General features: G+C 37.7%; 1 protein-coding gene and 1 long non-coding RNA gene across 4 annotated transcripts in view; one reads left to right on the plus strand and one right to left on the minus strand.

Moving 5' to 3' along the window:
• EMCN (endomucin) overlaps positions 1–16,454 on the plus strand; it is a 106,152-nt gene that overhangs the window by 80,274 nt on the left and 9,424 nt on the right. For all 3 annotated transcript variants that reach the window (XM_014542996.1, XM_005857225.2, XM_014543005.1), the window contains exons 6-10: positions 7,020–7,112; positions 7,531–7,584; positions 9,202–9,297; positions 14,012–14,036; positions 15,185–15,246. In XM_014542996.1, the coding sequence (XP_014398482.1) occupies positions 7,020–7,112; positions 7,531–7,584; positions 9,202–9,297; positions 14,012–14,036; positions 15,185–15,246 (330 nt within the window). The remainder of the gene's footprint in view (positions 1–7,019; positions 7,113–7,530; positions 7,585–9,201; positions 9,298–14,011; positions 14,037–15,184; positions 15,247–16,454) is intronic.
• LOC102238815 overlaps positions 1–16,454 on the minus strand; it is a 47,168-nt gene that overhangs the window by 12,614 nt on the left and 18,100 nt on the right. The window lies entirely within an intron of this gene.

The raw sequence follows: 16,454 nt of genomic DNA on the forward strand, positions 1-16,454 counted from the left end.
ATATATATAGAGAGAGAGAGAGAGAGAGAGAGAGAGCGAGAGAGAGTAATGGAAAGGAAACCAAGAGAGTTTTGAGTCATACTTGGCTTATGGCTTATGGCTTAGCTCTTTCACTATTGTCAGATGAGTTACCTTATCTTTCTGAGACACAGTATCTTTCTTTAAAGCACAGGATTAAAATGATTAAGAATAAGGTGAATTAGCACATATGGAAGTAATTAGCACAGTACCTCACTCCTTCTTTGTATATTGTACATACTTTTCTGTAAATTAATAATAAGTCATATTCAAATCACAAAGTAAAAATACATCCTCCTTCTTCAATATATATTTCTATAGACTTATCATCTAAAGTAAATAAATCTCCATTCACAGTTTTTACTGGGTTAGAGGACATTGTTACCTCAGATTAGTCACATTGATGGCCCAGAGCAAAGTAAGAGAAATTTGAGATAAAACTTTTTCTTGCATTACTTTAAGAACACAACTATGTCAGAAAAGGTAGCCTTTCATATTTTGCCCATTAAGTAGACAGGGTGTGCCATCATGGGTGAAAATACATTCTAGTTATGACAAAATCTGTATTGAAAAGAACCTTGACAAGAATCTAAAATCTTCAAGCTAGAAGACTTCAGGGATAATATCAGCATGTTCTTTACCCAAAACACAGACTGGTATCAACTACACTTATAGCATTTGTTGTCTGTAACACTTATGTGCCACTTCCTTCTGTAATAGACCATTTTCCTCTATGATAACAAAAACCTAGAGTAGACCATGCTTCCTTTTCCTGAGTGTCAGAATCAATTCTTATTGCAATGCCAGCAACTGTATTAACTTTTAGAAGGAGCCTGTTTGTTTCTTCCATTTGCATTTGTTCCATTTCCTATTTCTATTTTATTCATTTTATGGCATATATCATTGCTTACGTTCCTCAAATCCTTCTTGTAAAGAGTTAGTTTATAAGTAAGAGTCAATAAACAATAACATAGTCTCTCCTATTTTGATCCCTGACATATTGTTGTCTTACTAATTTTCTCTTCACATCTATCAGCGTTGGTCTATGCTTCTCACCTTCCCTGCTATAGGTCCTTAATCTCTTCTATTCTGATGTATTTCCTTCAACATCTACTCTTAGACCCAGAGTTATATCTATTTTTTTTCTGTTATTGCAGAATGAACGAATAAACTAATGATACAATAATTTTAAATATATAACAGGCCTAAATTAAAATTAAAAATGTAGTCTCATTAGTACACTTAGTCTTCAACAGCAGTCGCTTTTGCTGACAAAAATGCATGCATTCCGCAAAGACTTGTGGACCTTACTTCTGGACAGTATTTTAGCATTTGGAGACATCAGTGAGCAAAATAAAGATTCTTGCCATCAAGCATTTTGTATTTTGGTATGGGAGAAAAATTATGCTAAATAAATATATTAATTAAGTAAATTATATAGTAAGGTAGAAGGTGATAAGTGCTATGAGAAAGAGAAGGTGTAGAGGGGTTTAGGAAGGAGGGATCATGAGCTCTGAAGAGATGCAATTTGCATATGGAAAAAAGGGGTCAGGTAAGCCTCCCTGAAAAGAAGTGAGCCACCTAATCGGTGGGGGAAGAGCATCCAAGCAGAGATTGAATTTGAGGAGATGCCTGGTATGTTTATGAAACTGCACCAAGGAAGTGGGCAGAGAGAGAGGGAAGCCAGGGGATTGGCTGGATACATTACCCAGGGCTATTGCAAGGACTTTGGTGTTTTTTTTTAATAAGTGGAATGGAGAGACATTGGGGATTTTGAGCAAAGAGGTAATATGATCTGACTCATGCTTCATAAGTGTAACGTGAGATCTGAGCGGAGACCATCCAGTGAAACAAGGATAAGTTTCCCAGGAGCCAGATGATAGTTGCTTAGACTGAGGTGCTCTCAGGGTAGGTGGTATGAAGTCTCCAAACCCTGGATGTATTTTGAAAGCTCATCCAATAGATAGCTTTGATGATTGTATGTGGGATAGATGGAAAGATATGAGTCAAAATAGTTCTAAAGTCTTTGGCCTGAGCAATTGAAAGGAATGATTGCCATCAGCTAAGATGGGAAGGCTGTAGATAAAGCAGAAGTTCCAAGTTTGGACATATTTGGCTTTAGATTTTTATTATTTTCTGAAAAGTCAACTGGATTTATGAAGCTAGAATTTAAGAAAGAAATCTAGGCTACAAATATAAATTTGGGATCATTGGCATTGATCATTGTATTTAAACCTTGATATTGAGTTTAATCACCAAAGAAATTAGTGTAGCTATAGATGAGGAACAAGGACTAAGTCCTGGGCCCTCCAAATCTGTGAGTCAAAAAGAAGAGAAGGAATCAGCTAAAGAGACTGAGAAGAATAGGCCATAAGGTAGGAGAAAAAGAAATAGATTGTGCTTTACTGGAAGCCACATGAAGAAAACAGGTTAAGGAGAAGTGAAAGATTTATTTTCAAATACCGAAAAGTTCTTTTTAAAATGGAACAGGAACCCATCAAATTGCAATTAGAGACTTGTTCCAATTATTTTTAAATAATTGAAAGCAATTAATTAATTCAATTGAATTTACCCCTCAGACACATTGAATGTACACATATCCCAAAAAAGTATAGAAAACATAAGAGAAATAAGACTAGAATACAGTTTTACTTTTTTTTTTACACTAGCATGATTTTTCTCTACTGTCTCTCACACTTATTAATTACTATGTATTGTTTGACTTCCTCTAAAGAAGGTTCCAGAAGACCATCAGGAACTCTTCTGGTCCAAGTTCTCCTTCCAGGAAAAGCCTGCTTTCATGCTCTTGCCAGGCTCAGTCACTGGGTGGGAGCGGTCTGGGAAAGGCATGGCTTCAGCCCAAACATAGGGATGGAATTTAGAGAACAGGTGGGGAATCTTGGTCAATTACACTGTCTCTAGTTGGCGTTCTGTGAGGTGCATTTTCATAGCCACCTCAGGTGCTGGGACATCAACAAGGTCTTCTGTCTTTAAAGCTCCCAATCATTTATCTAGTAATTGGTTTACAGCACAAGCTAAATATGTACCACTGTCAGACATCAATGGCATAAATCTGCATACATATTATTATAACAGTTTTAGTTCTGAGGGTCTCTTTATTACAATAGACTTTGTTCTGAGGGTCCCTGCCTCAAACAGCCAGCTCCAAGTTCTGGCCCAAAGCTTGCAAATTGTATTTAAATCATGACACAACATATCTGCAATTCAATAATCAATACAATCACCAAAAGTCAGGGTTCAAGAGCAAACCCATATAATCTAAGAGTGCCATCCATTCCAATTTTCCCCATTCCTGACTAGAGCAAAGAAGCATCTGAAAACATCGAGGTTTGGTGTATTTTTACACTTAAAATTTTGGAGAAAATTAGGTAAATTGGCTTTGGTTGAAAGATACAATTCTCCAATGGCCTAATCATACTATAATAGGATATTATAAAAGAATAAATTAATAAAATATAATTTAAGACATTTATGTAATTTATAATCATCTATACCAGTGGTTCTCAACCTTCCTAATGCCACAACCCTTTAATACAGTTCCTCATGTTGTGGTGACCCCCAATTTCATTGTTACAAATTGAACATAATTAAAGCATAGTGATTAATCACAAAAACAATATGTAATTATAGATGTGTTTTCCGATGGTCTTGGGCGACCCCTGTGAAAGGGTCGTTCGACCCCCAAAGGGGTCACAACCCACAGGTTGGCGACCCACAGGTTGAGAACCGCTGGTCTAAAGAAACCATTCTCAACACAGCAATCAGGGTAATATGCTAATTAGACTGGACATCTTCCTGACAAAACCACAGTGGCAGGGGCCAAGGCAGAGGAGGTTAGGGGAGATCAGGCCGGCAGGGGAGAGCAGTTAGGGAGTGATCAGGCTGGCAGGGGAGGGAAGTTAGGGCGATCAGGCCAGCAGGGGAGGGCAGTTAGGGAGCAATCAGGCAAGCAGGGGAGCAGTTAAGGGCATCAGGCCAGCAGGCTGAGGTGGTTAGGGTTGATCAGGCTGGCAGGCAGGCAAGCAGTTAGGAGCCAGCAGTCCTGGATTGCGAGAGGGATGTCCAACTGCTGGTTTAGGATTAGGCCTAAACCAGCAGTCGGACATCCCCCGAAGGGTCCTGGATTGGAGAGGGTGCAGGCCAGGCTGAGGGATCCCCCCTCATGCAGGAATTTCGTGCACAGGGCCTCTAGTATTTTCTATAATAATAAAAGCATAATATGCTAATTAAACCAGACAGCTGAAGGACCTTCCAGATGTCATTCTAGACGTCCTTCCAGACGACCTTCTGGATGAAGCTGCGGCAGGCGGGGGCCAAGGCAGAGGCTGCCACCACAGCAGGCATGGGCTGAGGCAGAGGTGGTTAGGGGTGATCAGGTAGGCGGCAGTTAGGGAGCGATCAGGCAAGCAGGGGAGGCAGAGTGGCTAGGGGTGATCAGGCAGGCAGGTGAGTGGTTGCGGTAATCAGGCAGGCAGGCGAGCACTTAGGGGCGATCAGGCAGGCAGGCAGGTGAGCTGAGCGGTTAGGAGCCAGCGGTCCAGATTGTGAGAGAGATGTCCTACTGCTGGTTTAGGTCGGACATTCCCCTAGGATTCCGGGATTGCGAGGGGGTACAGGCCGGGCTGAGGGACACCCTCTCCCTCCCATGCACGGATTTTGTGCACTGGGCCTCTAGTATATAATATAAAAAGTATCAAGTACTCTTCTAAGCAATTTAAATTATTTTTACTCATTTAATTTGTACAACGCTGTGATGTAGAATTATTATAATCACCATTTGTAGATGTGAAAGCTCAGACACAAAGAAGTTAAGTGACTTGCCCAAGATTCCACAGCAAATAAGTGCAACATTCAAATTTGAAACCAGGTACTCAGTCTTGAAAATCCTGATCTTAACCATCTATTATACCTCTCTTGTACTTTCTCTGCCAATACTAGTGTAGTAATAATGTAGGATCATAAAGTATTAGCAAAATTCACAGAGATTATTGGCTCTGAACACATTGTGGTTCCTGCTATCTTAGTCATGAATGAATTACATTAGACTCACAATTGATGAATTCAGCCAAGACACATAACTGCATTAATATGATCATGCTAATGGACAGGATTTCTCAAATTGTGAGTTAACTCCCATTAGTGTATCTTGAGCAGCATTTTTAAAAATGAAATAAAAGTGAATAGAAAGAAACAGAAGGCATTACATATAATAGAGGTAAATTGTAGGGGTATGTGTGTGTATGTGTACTGGATTCAGAAATTATTTATTAACTAAAGGTTCAGGTTAAAGGAAAAACAAAAAGAAAAAATGTTAGGTCTTTGTTCAAGGATCCAATGAATTCTCCTTTTGAGAAGCATTAATTCTATTGCCTACCCATAGATCATTATCAATAACAATTCGCACTAGATCATCAACACAATTTAAATAGGAAAATGCGAGCTTCCTAGGAACTAGATAGATTATAGTTAGAACTGTAGCTGCCACTTAACCTGTCTATGAGAAGGTAATAAAGTAGGAGTCTTGAAAATTAACCCTTGGGAAATCCCAGATGGATTAATGCCATTGGTTATTTTATCAGCCATCTCATACTCTACCAACACAATAGAAAAACATTCATTTTCACTAAAACCTTGGACACTGAAAAAATATCCAAAAATTCTGAAGGATTCAGCTAGTTCCCCTTCTTTTATTTAATATTCTTTTTTTCTGCCTGCCCAGTGCACTAGTCTGACATTTTTCTTTGTTCTTATGGGCATATATCTAGCTTTCTCCCACAGATCTCTTACATGGTATAAACTCTAAAAATTATTTTTCCCCTCAGATGTCAAAAATGCATGAGCATGCAGTGCATGCTGGGCTGTGGGTGGCACAGAAGAAAAGATCCAAGGCAGTCAAATGCAATATCAGTTTCTTTGGGGCAACTATACATGGCCTCAATACTCCTGAGGGGCCATGATTATAAGAGATGTCTCTTAGTTCAGCCAAGCTGCCAGCTACATTTTACTGCACACTCACTGTAGTCAGAGCTCCGTGTGGGGTATGGAGGGAGTTGTGGTCTTCTCACTCCAGAATCTTGCAGTTCAGTAGAAAGACAAGGCAAACAGATGTGATGAAAAGATATCACTTTATAGAACAAGAAAAAGTGGATGATTTTTCAAAAATTTTCTAAATTTAATCTTATCCAAAATTTATAAGAATAAGTTCTATACACTTATAAAATATTTGATTACTTGTATTTCTTTGAAATTTATTGAGATTTGTTGGTTTTGAATTGTATATTTTTATTTATTTTTTGTTTCAGTCCTAGCTGAAGATGGCAAATGTTGACTTAAGCAAACAAATATAATTATAATAAATTTAATTTACATTTCTTTGAAAGAAAAGATTATGGGTAGTGGTAAAAATGTAACCAAGCAGCAGTTACTCTAGATAAGCCACATAAACGTAAACCACTGCTGAGCTTTAAAGATGAAAACAAAGGATTTTTTTTATTTTCCTCCAACTTTTAACCATAGCCTTAACTGCAGTCTTTCTCTTTAACCAGTAAGTAACACTATAGAAATGAAGTCCTGTGTATTTATGTTCATTATAAGTATGTGTGATGGAAAAAATCACTATCACCCAAAGTTATAATATCTGAAATGTGAATAATGCTTTTGTATAGATTTTCATCCCAGGAGAATCTCATGCTGGAGGTGATACAGACTTTAGCCTAAGATAAGAGATGTACTCAAGTTTTCTTGGCTGTTCTTGAAGATGTAATACTGATACCCAGGTTTTGAGATTCAGAATGTAATTGTTGCTACAGGAGGAAAAGATGAATTTAGGATTTAATGTACAATTGTATGTATCCTATTATTCAACAAGAAACTGTTTTCATAGATTTTCAGAAATGCAAACTTTTTGAATCTGCAAAGAAATTCAATAAGAAGAGTTAACACTATAGTTTGACTCTGGGTGTCTGATTTTTTTCCTACAGTTAGCACTTCACAACCAGATGCCTCACCTTCTCAAACCAGTATATTACCCCCAATGTCAACAGCAATTGCAGAAAACATCTCACAATCTCAAGGTATGATTTCTGTGTGCATGACTAGAAACTCACTTTGCTCAACTCCTCATCACCAAGAAAACCCTACCAATCTTTAAAAATATAATAACAGCTTTATTAAATTATAATTGCTATACAAAAACACACATCTATAAAAGGGGAGACATGAGGAAACTGTTACAGGTGATGGCTATGTCTATTGCTTTGATTGTGGTGATGGTTTCATGGATGTATGTCCAAACTCATAAATTGTATACATACACACCCGGACAATCTTGATTTGCAAAGCAGAATTCTTTCAGAATGAGATCAAATGTATTCATTTGAAGCATCCTACCTATAGATCACAGAGGCTTACTTACATGCGGGATGAAGGGAGGATTGTGAGGATTGGCACATTAACCAAAGGTAACTCATTTTTTCTTTCTTAAAATAATAGGCACTGAGAATGAAAAAAATGCAAGCCCTTCTTCAACCAGCTCCTCTCATTCCAGTGAGTAACAGACATCTTCATTCATAGACATAGATATGCAGAATATTTTAATGTTACCAATAAGGGAAGGGATTCAATTACAGATAGACTTTTATCAGCTTTACTGAACCTGCAATCCCATTAAAATCCTGTCTGACTGCCACTTGCTTTGAGAATTTCCTACGTATGAGTCTTAATGAGCACACTTTTGAGATTATTTTCTTACCTTAGTGCTAAGCAATTACCACCAAACGTCAAGGTGAATTGATGGGACTAGTCTCAGATAAGCCAAAGTATACAGACAGAGATCCCCATAAAAATGAATTGTTTACCTTTACAAAACTTTGTCTTCATGTTGAAATGGCCTTTTAAAGAAATATTCCATTTTAGCAAAAATAGATATACTAGTATGTCATATAACATACAGGTGGGGCAAAAATAGGTTTACAGTTTTGAGTGAAACACAGAGTTCATTCTTGTATTGTTATTTATTACTTATTGTGTTATTTTCCATATGAACAACTGTAAACCTACTTTTGCTCCACCTTGTATATGTTTATGCTAGGACTAAATAGACTTAATTTCCCTGGAAATTAAGACTAATATGAATACATATGAAGCTGGGATGATAGGTTTAGGTAAAGCCATTCCATTCAATAGGTCAGAATTGCACTCATTGACCTGATGATTTATGGTTTCTTCATTTGGGAAGCACTAATGATCTCACTGAAGGTGTAATATGAACCCAGAACTTACTTAAAACAAATATTTAATCATGGAAGTGAAAACCACTTTACAAATGAATTGGTTAACTACTCTCATTCCCTGATAAACATGAGGAACACATACCAGTAAGCAAGCAGATGATAATACCTACTAAATGGTAACTATAATTTCTATAACTCTAGCTTTACCCCTAGGACAGTGTTTTCATCTTATCACTGTTGTTTCAATCTGGAAAATGACTGGCAGAAAAGAGGCAGATGCTAAAATAAATTAATTAATTAATAAACAGCAAAACCCTCGTCTTAATAAAAATAGGAAAAAACATAATCGCCGAGACATGTGTGTACACACATGCACATTGTTCTTGAACCATTTGTTCATGTTTAGAAATAATGTGCCCTGTGATATCCAATTATATCCACTTATGCTATTTTATACTTTTTCTGGTTCTAAGATATTACCATTGAAAGATATTTGTGAGGTTTTTAGAAAGCCAGCTTTATAACTAGGGTAGTTTCAGTATTGGCTATCTAAGTCCTTTTTTCCAATAATTTGGCTATAAAGTAGTAAAGAATATATGAGTGAATGTGGGTCTAACTCTAGGTCTAGAGGACATCTTCTGCCTCTTGTCTCCCATTTCCTCACTCCCCCAGTCTCCAGAAGAATGGAGAACTATCTCTCTTAGGCTTGAAATTTTATTTCAGAAAGGCTACAAGACTGACATCAAGTGGATACGTCAGAAACGACAACTAAAGCAAAACCCATGAATCAGATAGATCTTCTTTGCTTAAAATACACTATTTTAAACAGAATGATATTTAAATAAGAAAGCATGCATTCTTTTGCTCAATTCATAAACTATTGTGAAACTCAATTGCCACTCTAACTGACAATGTCTCCACTGCTTCTTAGGCATTATTCTGCCGGTGGTTATTGCTCTAATTGTAATAACACTTTCAGTGTTTGCTCTGGTGGGTTTGTATCGACTGTGCAGGAAGACAGACCCAGGTGGGTAACAGTGTTTTGCTTCATCTTGTTTCCTGAAAGGAGAATGCTCATGCTAGATCTAAACTTACGTTTATACTCATAAGGGGAGGCGGGAATTGTAGAAAGAAATAAAATGCCATATTGCTTGATCTCAAATATAGAGGGGAATGAACCGAGAAATCTGTGGAATGCTGGTGAATGTAAGGAAAAGGGATTAACTACTAGTGGCAGATATCAAATGTGAACAAATACCTTTCAATTTAACAGCCCGTTTTGTGGGCAGTTGGGGGAATGTGGGAGTACAGAAGGCATGAGAGGGTATGCCTTCCCTATTGTGAAGGTTTGTTCCTTTCCGGGGAACAGAGGATGAAGCCAAGTCTTGCTGAGAATGTAGTTTAGGGGCCCATAATCTGAAGAAGAGTGTCCTGTGACTCACTTCCCTTCCGGGAAGCACAGCTTCCTTCCAATGAAAATGTCTCCCTTCATGACTGCGTGTTCTGCTCATTGAATTGGTTCCTTGGGACTGAACATTATTGCAATTTTTAGTGTAATTCTAGTTTGAAATTATTACCCTTTTTAACCTCTCCAGTAGCATTTGGAAGTCTTTTCCCTTTTCTTCAAAAAAGTCACTGCTCTCTTTTAAACATTCTTTGTTTACTTCTTTTTGATGTTTCATCTTCTCCCTGCCTCCGAAATACTTATGAATCCTGTAACGGCATTCTATTTTTTATTCTTCTATTAAATAAATGTTTAATTTTAAAATAGATTTGCATTCACAGAAACATTGCAAAGATAGTTACAAAGAGTTCCCACATACCACATAGCTGTTATTATTATTATTAAGATGATATAGGCCAGCTGGTGTGGCTCAGTGTTGGAGTGTCAAACTATGAACCAGGAGGTCAGTCACAGTTCTATTCCAGGTCTGGGCATATGCCCGGTTTGCAGGCTTGATCCCAGGTAGAGGGCATGTAGGAGGCAGCTGATCAATGAGTCTCTCTCATCATTGACTAGATGCCCAGTGCACGAAATTTGTGCACTGGTAGGATCCTTAGCGGCTGCTGGCTGACAGCTGACAGCTGGGTCCTCCCTTCGTTCCGTGCCACCCTCTGATGGTCAGTGCACTTCATAGAGAGCGGTCGAGCTCCTGGTCTGTACAACTCCCACCCAAGGGGACAATTTGCATATTAGCCTTTTGTTATATAGGATGTTTCTATCTTTCTCTTCCTTCCTCTCTGAAATAAATAAAAATATATAAAAATAAAAAGATGACATATTTTTCACAATGAATTAACTAATATTAGTTGATACATTATTATGAACTAAGGTCCCTACTTTTTCAATGACATATTTGTCACAATGAATTAACTAATATTAGCTGATACATTATTATGAACTAAGGTCCCTACTTTTTCAGACTTCTTCTATTCTTATTGTCTTTTCTCTATTCCAGGAAATTGAGCTTTTTATTCAATGTTTCGTCTGAATCCCCCTTCAGTTCCCATGGCTCACACTCCCCTCTATTATCTTAAACATAAATCTATTTCCCATCACAGACCCCTGCCCTGCTTGTGTAATGTGGTGTTATGTATCCATGCCTTTGTCCATGCTATTCCTTCTCCTAGAATGTCCAGCCCACCATGTAACTTTCATAAAATTCCAATGTCCCATCTGTCCATTAGCACCTACCTCAAACACCAATTTAATGTATCTTTCTTTGCATAACACACCATCTTTTTAAGCAGAATTCTATAGAATTTTATGAAATTCATCATGGTATAGTATAGTTACTTCTCCATGTACCTGTGTCCCCTTACTCTGTTCCAGGTACTACAACAAAAATACCAAGACTGTGTGGCTTAAACAATAAACATTTATTTCTCACAGTTCTGGAGGCTAAGTCCAATCAAGGTGTCAGATTGGTTGTCTGGTGAGGGTACTCTTCCTGGTGAATATATGGCCACCTTCTCACTATGTCTTCACATAGTGGAAAGCAAAGAAGTACTCTGTGGTCTTTTCTTTAAGGGCACTAATCCCACTGAGGACTCAACCCTCTGACCTAATCAACTTCCAAAGGCCCAACATCCTGATGACATTATATTAGGCATTAAGATTTAACATATGAATTTTAGGGGAGCACACACATTCAGTCCATAATATCGGGCAGCCTTTCTAGTCACACATCATGTATTATTCTCATTGCATTGTGCATATTGTAAGACAGAATCTACTATATGCTTGTTGACTGAAATTTTCAATAAAATAGAACCTTGCCTTTCCCCATTTTAATTCTAAATATTTCACCAGCAGAACTCTACCTAAGTTTCAAATACTGTTAAAAAGTAAACATCCATTTTTATAAGATATATAAGCTACACTGTTTACCCCATAGACAGTGTGCCCTCTGGGTACTAACAAATGCTGTTCCTGAAGCCAGTGTCTAACCGTGCACTGCACAGACAGCTTGATGCAAGAGCGTAACAGTGCAAGGGGAAGTTATGAGACAAAAAACAAACAAAAAAATAAAAAAAACAACAGTAGTGTTCATATTAGACCTTGGTGGAGAATGAGAATAAACACATCAATGACTTTCCTTTGGGAGTTAGTGAATAAAGCTTCTTAATAATGTCTAAAATATGTTTTCTTCCTCAGTTTCCTGAAGGAAAATAGCATTTTTATAAATCAGTTTAATTTCTCTAAGTTTCTAAACCACCAATACTATTTTTTATGGTAAATCAACCATCCAAGTTGAAGCTTGTGGGTGTTGAGCACATAGAAGAGATTAAAAAAAAGAAATTAGTGTGCTAAATCCATCTGTAAAAACACCCTCTACTGAAAAACTGCTTTACATAGGAAGATTTGCAAATTAGTTATCTGAAAAATTGACATTTGCTAATAAAGAGGACTCTATGGATGAATTGAATCATTGAGGGGGGAAATGTATAAAATTCCAACCACTATGAAAAGTAAAATAAAATAAAATAATATTAGTATAATTATGGAGAATTATTCTGAAGACATACAATACTTTATAACCAAGTTTGGCAGTTGTGCAATTAGCCAAATCTATTTGGTTTTCATTAACTTTGCTTGCCAAACAGAATTTATAGCATTGCTGTCATTAAATTAGCACCATTAAACACCCACAGTAATCAGTCTTCAAAATGTGGGTGAGACTTCATTAAGTTCAGAAAATTAGTAAGCCCACTCTGCTCACTGGAAGACAACATGAACCAGATTTCAATATGAAATTGAGTTTATCCGGATATTGTTGACAGTAGTCTGAGCTTTAACCCAAATAGAACGGCATATATTCCAAAAGTAGTCTGTTGTTATGTGTCTATCTGGTAATAAACCCATTATTACCATATCCCAAGGAAAAATATTAAAATAGGCATAGAAACAGTATCACTGCATGTAGGAACAGGGCTGTGAGCATCACAGGTGATATCATATAGAGCACTTATAGTAGGAATTTTAAAGTGCTTTTAAAACCCTACTGATGGTAGGGAAGACAAGGTCAGGTCGACTTGGTGAACAGCATAGGGTACCATGAATTAAATTGTAGGAATTAAGAGTCATGGTGGTGTATGACTCTTACCAGGTGAAGCTGAACTAGCCAGAATATTAGTGGAAATCAAGGTCTTCATAACACAACTAGAGGTCCAGTGCACGAATTTGTGCACCAATGGGGTCCCTCGGCCTGGCCTGTGGGATCAGGATCTGGCTAAAACTGGCTCTCTGACATCCCCCGAGGGGTCCCAGATTGCGAGAGGGTGCAGGCCAGGCCAAAGGACCCCACCGGTGCACGGTCGGGGCCAGGGAAGAATGCGGGAGGGCTCTGAGGCATGTCTGGCCGGTCTCACTCAGTCCTGATAGCTCGGTCCCAATCAGCCAGACCCCAGCAGCAACCTAACCTACTGGTCAGAGTGTCTGCCCCCTGGTGGTCAGTGCACATCATAGCGAGTGGTTGAGCGGCCTTAGCATATCATTAGCATATTACGCTTTGATTGGTTGAATGGCTAACCGGACACTTAGCATATTAGGTTTTTATTATATAGGAAAGGCCACAGTGAATGCAAGGTTTTACCACCATTGCTTCCCAGGGCCATGCTCTTATGTAGAGCGAATCACCAGCGTTCTCACTCTAGGCCCAGGTTGTTTTCTACCAGGTCTTGTAAGCAGCTTGGAAAAGCATACAGAAGATTAAACGCCATTAGTAGCCTCAGGATATTTTGCAGGGCACTTTAGAGAGACTGAGTTAATGTGATTCAGATGCAATTAGAAGCAATATCATAGTTCACCACAAATACAGAGATTTGTGTCCCCAGAAAGAGCCACGAATAAAGAAATGTCAGAAATTCAATTCTCTGGTATAAAAAGGCAATATTGAACTTTGAGAATTTTTTTCAGAGGTACTGAAATAAACAGAGACCTTTTCTGGTGTTTGTGGACTCTGTGATAACAAATAGTAGTTTCACATAGTGGTAAGAAACTTAGTGCAGAAGTAAGTTCAGTGGAGTTGGCCTACTTGGGGCTATCCCGTGAATGTACTAGCCATACCTGAGGAAGGAGAGCTAACCATGTCTGAGAAAATGGACAATGAGGCAGGGAGTGGAGAGGTTAAAAAAGTCAAAAATTGGCTTTAGAAATATCTCCGCACTGAAAGTGGCAGGGGACTCAAGTTTTTTGTAGCCAAGCTTCTTATAACTCTAATAATTCTCTCCTCTCCTAGGCACAGCAGAAAATGGGAATGACCAGTAAGTAAAGCTACATCATTTTTTCTAGAAGCTCTGACTGTATCATTTACATAGGAAAATCATTGATCCTTTACTTACACATCTTTGTTTGTATTTTTAAAGAATTTGTGTAGAAAGTATTGTAAATGGAATTTAACTATTTTTTTCAGAGCTCTCTCTTTTCAACGGAAATTCCAGCAACTAAAAGAGGACTGGTCTTAAGCTATTCAAAAGTATTAAAATGGCAAATCAAAAAGTGAAATGCAAAAATAGAAAAATGAATATCACTACAATAATAAATATAATATAAAACATACCTAGAGTTTTAAAATACTTTTCCCAGTGGAATTTTCAGTATGTTTCTCACAATTAGGAAACTATCATGCCTGCACCTTGAGACAGCTCTGAGTGGCTTTATTAATAGTAGATGTGCGTTCTGCTTTGACTTTTTAAAAACAAGCAAAGCAGTTGTTACCAATCCACCCGACTGTTCCCATCAAGGTGCTATAAAGAGACTATTTTTTTTAAATGAATGTTAAAACCAATTCTGTGTTTAAGTTTTCTTTGTTGACCTGAATTTGTATCCTGCCTTTATGTAGGTGTTTTTGTATGTTCATCAGGCAATGAAACTTAGAAATACTATCTGTAGGTCACCTACCCTGCTTAATTAGAAATAAAGGTTCTTGAGATGTCCAGGGGGGGAAAAGGGTTTGAAAGTGTTTGGAATCTGAGAAAGAGGAGGCGGGAACCCTTGGCTAAAATGGCCGGCAGTGTCCAGTGTCCTCGTAAAAAGGGATACTCTTAGAATTCATCAGCAGCCCCCAAAGTTTGGAAACATGTCTGTGTCTTTCCCTTCGTAATTCAGGGCTGAAGCCATGTACCATACAGACCTGTGACAGGTGTTTCCCATGGCCCATCTTGATGTTTAATTTCTCTGAGGGCCATTGCTGTAGCAGAATGGTGGGGATTTATTGGCTCGATTCCAGAAGTGGAAAGTGCTATGTGTGTGTCTGCATGTGAAGAGACACGGGTTTTGCCATAAAAACACATAAAATATATATATATGCTTGTGTATCTTCTTCATTCTGTGTGTATAATATTTACTTTCTATCCCAGACAGGCCACGCTAATCACTATGGTGTTAATTTAATGTTTTCTGTTCCGAACAGGCCTCAGTCCGATAAGGAGAGTGTGAAGCTCCTCACTGTGAAGACAATCTCTCATGAGTCGGGTAAGCTCCCCAACTGTGGATTAGATGAAAAAGGGTTATTTCAGCATTCTGCTTGGATTTTGTCCATGTTGAAACATAACCGGAAAGCATAGCTTCTTCAGAAATAGTCAGTTAGTAGCTCCCAATAAGTATCAAATTTTCCTTTAGAGGAAAGACAAGCCCTAAAAATATAATTTTGGGGTAAAAATTGTTGGATTATCTGGCTTTTAGAAGTTGCTTGTTATAAAGTGTAGATGTGTTCCAAAGAATGGGAGGTAACGAGAGTCATTTTCCATTCTGCAGTAATGGCAGAAAGAACATTACATGTACTATATAGGGTTTTTATTATCGCTGTTATCTTGTTTCATTTTTGCTAATTGCTGTGTATACTCCCCTGGAACCAGGATTTATCAGTTAAAGTGTAAATCATATTTTGTAACTTCACATGATTTTAATCGAGTTTCCCCATGAGGAAAAAAACACAATTTCCTGTTGATAAAATTTACATGTCTTTTTCCAGTTTCTTAGGTTTTGATTTTGCTTGATTTGAAATGTAAATGTGTGGTTTTTTCCAATATATATATATATGATTTGTTTGAGTTATAGTGTATCAAGAGCAATGATAAATGAGATGCCACATAGCTTTTAAAATTAAAAAAAAAGCACCGATTGTTTTCTTGTTTTGAGTAGACCACATATTTAAAACACCAATATCACAAAGCAGATAAATAAAAAGTAATTATTAGCTTTACAAAATGGTCCATGTGGCTCTAACTTAACTATCAAGTTCCATGAATACATTTAACCATTCAGTTCCCCCAATTTTACCTACGCAAAATAGTTTGAGAATGCTGATGTTATTTAAAGTGTGAGCTATAGAATGATAAACTACATTATAAATATGTAGTAATTTTTTTAATAAGACAGAAAGCTATAAATATTGTCTCACTTCAAGAGCAAGATCTCAAAGGCTGAATGTGGTCCTAATTTCAGGTAGGAAATTCTAACTAGAGCAAACTACAAGAAGCAAACAGAAGACTTGAGAAGTGAGGGTAACTCACCAATATCTATAGACAGGCCCAAACCCCTCTCATGAGCCAGTCTCTTAAGAGTCCCAATTTCAGGTAGGAAGTTCTAACTAGAGCAAACTACAAGAAGCAAAGAGAAGACTTGAGAAGTGAGGGTACCCAATATCTGTATACAGGCCCAAACCCCTCTCATGAGCCAGT

This window comes from Myotis brandtii, unplaced genomic scaffold (assembly GCF_000412655.1).
Source record: "Myotis brandtii unplaced genomic scaffold, ASM41265v1 scaffold1087, whole genome shotgun sequence".
In the NCBI taxonomy this organism is placed as follows: domain Eukaryota; kingdom Metazoa; phylum Chordata; class Mammalia; order Chiroptera; family Vespertilionidae; genus Myotis; species Myotis brandtii.